Source organism: Trichechus manatus, unplaced genomic scaffold (genome assembly GCF_000243295.1).
Source record: "Trichechus manatus latirostris isolate Lorelei unplaced genomic scaffold, TriManLat1.0 scaffold00079, whole genome shotgun sequence".
Lineage (NCBI taxonomy): Eukaryota > Metazoa > Chordata > Mammalia > Sirenia > Trichechidae > Trichechus > Trichechus manatus.
The window spans coordinates 12,471,361-12,482,628 of record NW_004444015.1 but is presented as its reverse complement, the minus strand read 5'-3'; the positions used below and the strand labels follow the sequence as shown (position 1 = coordinate 12,482,628).

The 11,268-nt window shown below is 42.5% G+C and overlaps 1 protein-coding gene across 1 annotated transcript in view; it reads left to right on the top strand.

Moving 5' to 3' along the window:
• Window positions 1-725: 725 nt before the first annotated feature.
• Window positions 726-11,268, top strand: part of ZNF449 (zinc finger protein 449) — an 18,399-nt gene continuing 7,856 nt past the window's right edge. The window contains exons 1-3 of the mRNA XM_004380972.2: window positions 726-770; window positions 3,337-3,777; window positions 5,471-5,675. Of these exons, the coding sequence (XP_004381029.1) occupies window positions 3,424-3,777; window positions 5,471-5,675 (559 nt within the window). The 5' untranslated portion in view covers window positions 726-770; window positions 3,337-3,423. The remainder of the gene's footprint in view (window positions 771-3,336; window positions 3,778-5,470; window positions 5,676-11,268) is intronic.

Genomic DNA, 11,268 nt, shown 5'->3' with positions numbered 1-11,268 from the left:
TTGCGCCTGCTTGGAGCAAGGTCTGGTACTACCTCTCCCGACTGACACCATCGCATCTGACGCCCATTGGACCCGGTCTCGCTCCCGAATCCCCGGCGATCAAGAAGCGAGGATGTGCATTCAGGGGCGGGACGAGTGAGGAGGACCATCGGGCAAATCCTAAAGCCCAAGAGACCCCGAGTGGGAGATAAGGTCAGAGAGGAGTGGGCGGGGTCGCTAGGTCGAAGCTCACGTCTTCAAGAGAGGAAAACAAGTAGCAAGTCCAAGGCCGGTGTGACTGCGGGCTACCAGAGTCAGAATTACCAGGAAAGCTTATTAAAATACAAATCTCCGAGATCACGGGAGACTCAATATATCAGTGTCAGGGTGGGGCCAGAAATCTGAATTTTGAACAAACTCCCCCAAGAAATTCTCCCCACAGATCGAAGTTGAGGCTCACTGACCTATCATAACGAATTTAAAGGAGGTTCCACCCGCTCCGGTTCCACTAGGGCTGATGGGGAGGAGCCCTCACTTGGACTGCGCCCCAGGCCGCCCCGCCCTGCCCCTGGGGCTTCGGAGGCCGTGGGACTGGAAACGCTGGCCTTTTCCTAACCTGCTCCAGACACCACGGAGGCCTGAGAGTCTCAGCCCCCACCTCCATCAGGACCCACGTGGCCTCGGCGGGCGGCGCGGGGCCTGCCGGGAGATGTAGTCCGCAGCTCAGGTCTGCGCTTGCGCTCTTGGCAGTTGCGGCGAGCGTGGGTGAGCCGTGGGTGCTGGCTGAGTCGGTGAGTCTCGGAGCAGCACGGAGGGCGTGGCCGTCCCTGTGGCGCGGGCGCGGGTTGGCAGGGCTCCCTCCTCCAGCAGAGTCGGGCCACGCGAAGTGGCCGCCTCCAGCCTTAGCCCGGGTGGCGGGCCCCTATCCGGCCGGGTCCTGGCCACAGCTCCCGGCCCCTTGGCCGGGCCTTCCTGGGATTCCTCTAGGGCGGGTGGGCGCCCCTCGCGGCGGCGGGAAGCCACCGAGGAGCGCACGGGACCGCGCCAGCCACCGGCGTCCGATCTTAAACCAGATTTTCAACTTTTCCGGAACGTGTCCCGTTCTCCATCCATCAAGTGCCGTCTCTGCACGCACTGCTTTATTCTTCGGTCCTGTGAGAGCGGCATCATTCCGGGCGTTTGGAGCAGAAACCACCAGTCCTGCGTGAAGGGGACTTTCAATTCGGAGGGGCCGCTGGAAGGAGCCCTGGTATAGTCCATTCCCTGGTGGATTTGGTCGCAGGCTTGGGTCAGTGAGGGGAGGGCTGTCCAGCTGTGAGGCTGAGCGGGCTAACGGGTGTGTCCTCAGCCCGGTTCGGCACAGTTCCTAGATGCCCTCAGGAGACGGTGAGGTGCCTGGGCTTAGGGAAATAGAAGCTTCAGAGGAACAAGTAGTAACCTTACTCTGTGCCAGGCACGCTGCTATTCGCTTCCATGCAATTGCAGCCAGACAGGAAATTTTATGAAGGTAGTCCCCGGCTTAGTATGGGTTCCATTCCTATGACTCCGTGGTAAGTCCATTCTGACATAAGTCGAATCCTTTTTTTTTTTTAATTTTTATAACTTTCATTATTATTGCTTTTTATTATAATCATAACATTGAACATCTGGGAGTGAATATCTGAGAATGATAACATCAGCAAATTATGCATTGCAACATTATATGTAGTACATATTATTAACAGTAAGTTGTACAAAAAAAAAAAAAACAAAAAAACTGGTGGTCGGTTCCTCATAAATCAAATACATCCCAGGGCACTGTGTGTCAGCTAAGTCACTTGCCCAAGCCACAAAGCTAGCAAGTAACTCAAACCTGGATGTTGCTCTGTCGCTAATGTTCAAGCTACCTTCATGGTAAAGGGTGAAATGGGGGCAGTTTGTTGATTTTGGATGACTAGGTGGGAAGAGAATCCTGAGTTGTGTGTGTTTTGTTTTGTGTTTTCCTTGTTCCACTCCAGGGAAGAAGACAGGAACATAAGCTGTCACAGCAAACGCAGACACAAAGGATTCATAGCACAAGGGCAGGTCCAGGTCTTGAGACTTGTTGATACATGTATGTGACCGCCTCTATAACCTCAGATTCCCCTAAGAACATTTTGGTGTTTTTAGACATTTGAATTGTGGGAGACTATAAATTCTAACCTCATTACTATTTTTCTCTGGCATTTACTATGTGATCTTGGACAAGTTACTCAGTACTACTGCAACGCCTCAAACGTCAGTTCTCTCATCTGTATTCAGAGAATAATACTAGTACCCACCTTTTAATACTGGGTGATGATTAAATGAGAGAATAGATGCAGAATGTTTAGAACAGTACCTAGCACATAGTTTGAACTCCAGTAAATGTTTGCAGAACAAATTCTTGATGGCTTGCCCTATTGTGGTGCACTTTACTTCTAGGAAAGCAGCTTGGAATGCCATTGCAGGAGGAGGGGGGTGGTATGTGAATGTTTGCAAAACTGCAAATACCTCAAGATGAGAAGAATGAGGGATTAATGATTTGCTGCCCTTTCAAAACATGGCTCTACATATGGTCCTTTGATTAAAAGCTATTAAGAGGTACTTAAAGCTAAATGGACTTCTCGGATTATCCAAAAGTATTGTTAGTATTCCTCCTCCAGATCCTTTGAGATCTACCTATATTCAGAAAAACAGTACAACTGGTATTAGACGGAGTGAGGTTAAAGGCCAGCAGAACTATAGTGGTTCCTTAAGGACAGGTGTTCTTAACCTACCATCCATGGAATTACAGAGTGGAGCTGTCCAAAAGAACATTCTGCAGTGATGGCTGTTGAACACCTGAGATGTGGCTAGTGTGGCTGAGAAACGAATTTTTATTTTTAATTAATTTAAACTTAGATAGCCACATGGAGCGAGTGCCTACCATATTGGACAGCACAGTTCTAGAAGGTCCGTGGATGGCTGGGATTGGAGATTTTGTAAACCTTTTGAAATTGAATGATGGATGTAGAATTGGATATGCATGTGTATTTTTCTAGGAAGAGGGTCCACAGTTTTCATCAGATTCTCAAAACCACCAAAAAGATCTTCTGCTTTAGGGCTTTTGTGAAAATTAAGGTAAGGGAGACAAGACCCTAGAAGAGGGTGTCACATCAAAAAGGATCCAGAATTCCCAAGTCACCATGTGCGATGCTGCCTGTAGAACAATTATTGGGAGTGTGATGTGAACAAGAAATAAAGCTTAATTTGTTAAGTCACTGAGAGAAAAAAAAAAAGTAAGTTAAGGAAATAAGTTAATTTTGCCCTCAGGTAACCACTGCTGTTTCGACTTTCTTATATTTTTCCTGTCCTCAGCTATAGGTGACACCCGACGATTAGAGAAACAAATTGGAATCTCATACTCCAGGTCCCAGATAAGTTCTAAGCTTCCAGAAGGGAGCGATGGCTGTGGCCCTGGGCTGTGCAATCCAGGCCTCCTTGAATCAGGGCTTCATGCTTGAAGAGTATGATACTGACTGTGAAGTCTTCCGTCAGCGCTTCAGGCAGTTCCAATACCAAGAAGCGGCCGGGCCTCATGAAGCTTTCAACAAACTCTGGGAGCTTTGCTGTCAGTGGTTGAAGCCAAAGATGCGTTCTAAAGAACAAATCTTGGAGCTGCTAGTGTTGGAGCAATTCCTAACTATTCTGCCCACGGAGATAGAGACCTGGGTGAGGGAACACTGCCCAGAGAATAGAGAAAGAGTCGTGGCACTGATAGAAGACTTACAGAGAGAACTTGAGATACCAGAGCAGCAGGTGAGAAAAGAAGGTGGTATCTCTGTCATCAGAGAAAAAGGAGTAGCAGAGGCAGCTGGGACTAGCTCAGACGTCTGGTCTTTGTGTTATTCTTCAGCCCCAAGTCTGTTTCACTTTTTTCTTCTGCTGGACTCAGCATATGAGTCAGTGGTTCTCAACTCTAGACCCAAACCCAATCTATAACAGTTAGTTGGTGATGTCCCCTTAACTGTCCTGAAGTGAAGTTCAGAGAAAATGTAACCTATATGCATACATCAGATAAAAAACATCAGTATAATATTCCATGGCCTTGGAGCCTAATCCAGCCTGGGCTTGTTTTTGTTCAGCCATGAGCTAGTAGTGGTTTTTACCTTTTTAAGGGGTTATTAAAAATATACATATTTGACGGACCAAATGTGGCCCACAAAGACTAAAATGTTTCCTGTCTGGCCCTTTTCCAGAAAAAATCTTTACCACCCCTGAGTCAAGCAGAGTCTAGCTGGAATCTAAAGCAACAGTAAAAGGAAACTAATTTATTATACACTAATGGTGTCACCGTAAGTAGGAACCGACTGGACAGCAACCCCCACCACCAACAATGTGTATTTCAGTATATACCTAATGAAGACCTGATGAAGTTAACAGATGCTTGCATGTGTGCATAGAATCACTGTGAATGCAACAGCCAGCAATTCAGGCTGATATAGCTCAAATACTGTGAGCACTGTTGCTGCTGGTCATGTGATTTTCCAAACAACTCTTGGTAAAGTTCTGAGCAAAACTGTATACCCTTCCTTTGATTTTCACAGTAGTGCATTCCTAGAAAATTCAAGTTACGCTAAAACTATAAAGATATTTGTAGTTATATAACCAAGAAGGTGAGGTTCTTGACAGGTTCCTTTTATCTATATGGATGCCTGAGGGGGACAGTCCAAAGTTGTTTGGGACGTGGAATAATTCTGCATTGTGAATATTATTCCCATCCCTGGCGCAGTAGGCTGCAATTGCCTCCACCTGCCATCATATCCAAAATGCCTTGGAGGGGTGGAGGTGGCAGTGTCTTCTGTTGAGAACCCCCCTGTGAAACCTCTGGGGAGCCTCCTAGCTGAGCCCAGGCCAGGATCTTCGGGAGAAGGCATGCACTGCTTCTAGGTGGGTATTAGGGGCACTGCAGTGTGTGTGTTGGTGGGACTCTGCAGTAGCTGTGAGCGTCAGGGCAGGTGTCCCGCCCTAACAGGGGTCCTGTCCTAACAGGTCTTCTGAAGTGTTGTGCTGTCCTAGGATGGAAGGAGTTTGTGGTTTCCCACCTTTCTCTCTCTTCTGGGTTTTGCTGATTAATTTAGACTTTAGCTTCATATGGTCTAGACTTGTGCTGCACAGTACAGTAGCTGCTAGCCACATGTGACTGCTGAGCTCTTGAAATGTGGCCGTTCCACACTGACATACATGTAAGTGTAAAATCTACAACAGAACCCAAAGGCTTAGTGTGAAAGATACCTCATTAATAATTTATATTAATTACTTGTTGAATCCATGACATTGTAGATATACTGGGTTAAGTAGAACATGCTATTAGATTGACCTGTGCTGTTTCTTTCTATTGTTTCTGTGTGGCCACTAGAAAATGTAAAATTACATATGTGGCTCACATTATATGTCCACTGGGCAGTGCTGGTCTAGATGTTAGAGTGATGGGTTCTGTCATTTCCCCCAGGTTGGTAGGCAGGAAATGCTCTTGGAAGAACTGGCACCAGTGGGAACGGCACACATACCACCAGACATCCACCTGGAGTCACCTGAGCTCCACATCCTGGGACCTTCCCAGGAGGCCACAGTGGCAGAGGCGTGGATCCCACAGGCAGGGCCACAGAACATAAACTATGGTGCTACTGGTGAATGCCAGCCTTTTCCTGAGCCAGGTAAGGCAAAGGGCTTATGTTGGATTTTTTTTTTAACTTATAAAATATATTAATTTATTTTTTATATATAATTTATTTTTGTTGTTGTTGAGAATATATACAGCAGAACATACATACACCAGTTCACCGTTTTCTACATGTACAATTCAGTGACATTGATTACATTCTTGGAGTTGTGCAGCCATTTTCACCCTCCTTTTCTGAGTTATTCCTTCCCCATTGACATAAACGCACTGTTCTCTAAGTTTCTTTTCTAATCTTTGAAGTTGCTGTTGTCAGTCTAATCCCATATAGATAGGTCTCAAAAGAACACAATGTTAAAGGCAGACATTCTTTACTAGTTATGCTCCACTATTGTCTGATTTTAAAAAGACTTCAGGGGATATTTTTAAACAGTTTAAGGTTTAAAGATTAACTCAGAGCAGTAGTTTTGGGAGTTCATCAAGCCTCCATGATGAATGAGAATCCAGAAAGTCTGGAGTCAAACAGAATTTGAAATTCTGTTCTGCATTTCCCCCCTCTTGATCAGGATTCTTCTATAGAGGGAGGATAATTTTCTAATCTAGTGTCAAGTTGGTGATGATGGAATTGATCACTTGGCCAATTCAAAAGATATTTCCCATGTAGAAATTATAGGACTTGGTGATTGGTGGTCAGTGGTGGGTAAGGAAGAAGAAGAGGTTAGGATGGTATCCAGATTTCTGGCTTGTGAGCTGGGTAGTGATAATATTATTCACTGACATAGAGAACACAGAGGAGGCAGTTTTGTGGGTGAAGGTGAGTTTAGATTGGATCATGTGGAGTTTGAGGTGCTTATGGGTCTCCGGATAGAAGTGGCCAGCGTGGAATGGCGCTCAGGAGAGAGATCAAGGTTGAAGGCAGCAGTTTGCGAGTCAAAGGCTTTTAGAAGGTGATTGAAGTCTCGAGGGTAGTCCAGATCTTCCAGGGATAGTACAAAAGGAGAAAGCACAAGAGCCTGTAGGCAGACCCTGCAAGATAGCATGCCAGATAACATAATTATACTTGAATTCAAGGATCTGTACAACTTTTCAGGTACCTTGCCTGGGTTTCTTGCTTCCCAGTGCCCTCTAGTCATATGAGAACTGATCTGTTAGATACTTTACTGCATTTTCACTCAAAGCCAAGGATCTTCAGGCTCTGATGCTTACCTAAGGCTTTCTCCATCTCTGCTGGCTTCCATTGTGAGAGCCATCTCCCTCTCCTTGTGCCTGGCTGACTGTGGTGAAGGGCACAGTGAATAATCTCACCTTTCAGGGGAGACTCCTCCCTCCGCTTGGAGAGAGGGGCTTGGTCCCTCCAGACCTAACAGTAGGACCATATGTTATCTGTGCAGTGCCGTAACACCCATTGAATAAGAACTCAGCTCATTAATTTATAGATAGTTGTTAGGCAACAATTGTCCTTCCTTCTGCATTTGATCGGTTTGTCCCAGTGCTACATTTGTAGCTTGCTCTAGCAAGTGCTGGGGACATAAAAGACATGGACTCTGTCTTTTTTTAGCTAGAGGTGATAAAGAGGAAAAACCTAAACTTACATACATACATATATATATATATATATATGTCAAATCAGAAGCATATAAAATATTGTGATTTATCTTCCAATTTTTAGATTACCCACATTTCATATTCTGTTAAGAGGTTAAAACAGTCTGTATTTTTGCATGTGTGCCTACAAGTGTAAGGACCAACTGTAACATTTAATTATGAATCTTTCCACGTATTCATTCTAATTCTTCATGTTAATTTTCTCCTCTTATGAACTGTGCTGGGTAAAAAGATCACAGATGGTATCAAGCAGCAGTATTAATCTTGGGTTTAATACGTTACTCTCTAAAGCACTTGGAAATTCAGTGTATTTAACAAGGGATAGATAGAATCAATTAATTAAACAAGTAAAAAATACAAATTTGGAGGAAAGGAAATTACCCCTGTCTCATCACTGCAAAAATGATATGCTTTGCAATTGTTGCTTTAAAGATTATTAAGTGTTTACTCTTTTTTTTTTAATGAAAACATCCTGGATGTATTACATGAAGCACATCCTCTTATAGGTTGAGTGGAAAACACAGGATGCTTGCAGAATGAAACCATTTTAACACTGTGGGAGAAATCACTTGACTGTATATTTAGAATATGTTTTTATTCCAAAAGTTACTTTATTCCAGGAAGTTACATTGTTGGGTATATGAAATTAATACACACACAAACATATATGTATTCATTGCAAAAAAATAACTAAGGTGGAAATACCTTTTATATTTTGGGAACATCTATTAGTAAATAGGTAAAGGAAACGTGCATACCTATGGATTAACTGGAAGTCTAAGCTAAATCCCTTTTTTCTGGAATAAGGCATGGTATAAGGTTGGCGCAGGACTGGGCAGTATTTCGTTCTGTTGTAAGAAACACAGTGAGTCGGAACCAACTCGAGAGCACCTAACAGCAATGTAAATAAATAAATAGATGTTACAGTGAACTGAAAGTCTGTGAATCATTATAACAATCATTTGTAAAAATGTTTGCCACAGTTAGATGCCTCTGTGTGCGAAAGGAGCCAATGGAGATAATCAAAACAAGACTGATTAGAGGAAATCCAGGGAAGCTTCTGTAATATGAGAATCTGCACTTTGGGAAAATAATGAAATAGCCTTCAAAGAGAGGATAAACATAGAAGTCAGAAATCAAGGCCAGAGATCAAAAAGTATTTGGTTATAATATTAAAATAACATTATCATTGTCCTTCTTTACTAAAGGAAACAAGCTAAAAACAAGGTCTTGAAAATATCACGTGATGAAATCTTAATAAATCAGGTAATGGAAGTGTGAGAAATGAAGAAAAACATATTTCAGTGTTTGTAGGGCATGCTAGCAGAAAGCCTATAAAATGTGAACAATATACAGTAAATTTTGCCTTAAAATTCAAAGTTAAAATAGCTGACTGGGAGAAGGAGCTGAGCTGAATGTGATGCAACCTATGAAGAATTTCATCTCTGCAATGGAAAGTGATCCAAGAAAGACATAAGCATAAAAAAAATCTCCAGTTGAACCCAAGCCAGACATTTCCAGATGTTAGAGGTAGGCAATCTTATTAGAATGTCTGCAATCAGAAACAGGAAGTGCTGGCCCTAAAAATATAAAATATATCACGCTTATCTTTTGAAAATGTGGAGTTCAAAATTAGTACACCAAAATTTGAACACATTTTTAGTTGTCAAAGCTTTGAGTTTTTCTTTTTTAATTCCAATTGATGAGGTTTCACTAGGAAGTCATACACAAAATGCCAAAGATATGAGAAATGAAAATTTAAAGCAAAATACAGGATATGAGAAATGAAATTTAAGCAAAATGTAGAATAAACAAATGCTATCTGCAAAGCATGAGAAGATTCTTACAACCTAAATTTCTTCAGATTATCCTGCTATCCCAAATAATATACTGTAAGCTAATTTCCAATCCTCCGACCATAATCATAATATTTCTTGGTACAAGGGAGCCTTTATGGCACACAATTATTTGCTTTTTTTTTTTCCTCTTCGAGATAGAGGCATTTTTTTAAATTGTGCTTTAAGTGAAAGTTTACACTTCAAGTCAGTTTCTCATACAAAAATTTATACAACATTGTTATGTGACCCTAGTTGCTCTCCCTATAGTGTGACAGCACATTCCTCCTTTCCACCCCAGATTTTCCATATCCATTCAACCACCTCCTGACCCACTCTGCCTTCTCATCTCGCCTCCAGGCAGGAGCTGCCCATTTAGTCTCATGTATCTACTTGAGCTAAGAAGCACACTCTTCACGCATATCGTTTTATGTCCCGTAGTCCATTCTAATCTTTGTCTGAGGAGTTGGCCTTGGGAATGGTTTTAGTTTTGGGCCGAACAGAGAGTCCAGGCGCCATGTCTTCTGGGGTCCCTCCAGTCTCAGTCAAACCATTAAGTCTGGTTTTTTACTAGAATTTGAATTCTGCACTCTACTTTTCTCCTGCTCCATCAGGGACTCTGTTGTATTCCCTGTCAGGGCGGTCATTGCTAGTAGCTGGACACCATCAAATTCTTCTGGTCTCAGGCTGATGAAGTCTCTGATTTATGTGGTCCTTTCTGTCTCTTGGGCTAATATTTTCCTTGTGTCTTTGATGCTTTTCATTCTCTTTTGCTCCAGGTGGGTTGGGACCAATTGACGCATCTTAGATGGCCGCTCACTAGCTTTTAAGACCCAAGGCGCCACTCACCAAAGTGGGATGCAGAATATTTTCTTAATAAACTTTGTTATGTCAGTTGACCTACTTGTCCCCTGAAAGCATGGTCCCCAGACCCCGACCCCTGCTACTCTGTCCCTCGAAGTGTTTGGTTGTATTCAGGAAACTTCTTAGCTTTGGTTTAGTCCAGTTGTGCTGACTTCCTCTGTAGTGTGTGCTGTCCTTCCCTTCACCTAAGATAATTCTTATCTACTATCTAGTTTGTGAATAACCCTCTCCCTCCCTCCACACCCTCGTAACCATCAAAGAATGTTTTCTTCTGTGTTTAAACCTTGTCTTGAGTTCTTACAATAGTGGTTTTATACAATATTTGTCCTTTTGCAGCTGACTAAATTCATCATGATGCCTTCCAGATTCCTCCATGTAATGGTTCATGGATTCATTGTTGTTCTTTATTGTTGCGTAGTATTCCATTGTGTGAATATACCATAATTTGTTTATCCATTCGTCCATTGATGGGCACCTAGGTTGTTTCCATCTTTTTGCTATTGTAAACAGTGCTGCAGTGAGCATGGGTGTGCATATATCTATTCATGTGATGGCTCTTATTTCTCTAGGGTATCTTACAAGCAGTGAGATTGCTGGGTCATATGCTACTTCTATTTCTAGCTTTTTAAGGTAGCGCCAAATTGATTTCCAAAGTGGTTGTACAATTTTACATTCCCACCAACAGTATGTAAGTGTTACAGTCTCTCCACAACCTCTCCAACATTTATTATTTTGTGCTTTTTGGGTTAATGCTAGCTTTGGGGTGAGGCGGTATGTCATTGTAGTTTTGATTTGCATTTCTCTAATGGCTAATGATTGTGAGCATTTATTCTTGTGTCTGTTATCTGCCTGAATGTCTTCTTTGGTGAAGTGCCTGTTCATACCCCTTACCCATTTTTTAATTGGGTTATTTGTTTTTTTGCTGTTGAGGTTTTGCAGTATCTTGTAGATTTTAGAGATTAGATGCTGATCGGATTTGTCCTAGCCAAAAATTTTTTTCCCAGTCTTTAGGTTGTCTTTTTACTCTTTCAGTAAAGTCTTTCGATGAGCATAAGTGTTTGATTTTTAGGAGCTCCCAGTTATCTAGTCTCTCTTCTGATGCTTGTGCATTGTCACTTATGGTTCATATTGTGTTTATGCCATGTATTAGGGCTCCTAGCGTTGTCTCTATTTTTTCTTCCATGATCTTTATCATTTTAGATTTTATATTTAGGTCTTTGATCTATTTAGAGTTAGTTTTTGTGCATGGTGTGAGGTATGGGTCTTGTTTCAGTTTTTTGCAGATGGATATCCAGTTATGCCAGCACCATTTGTTAAAGAGACTGT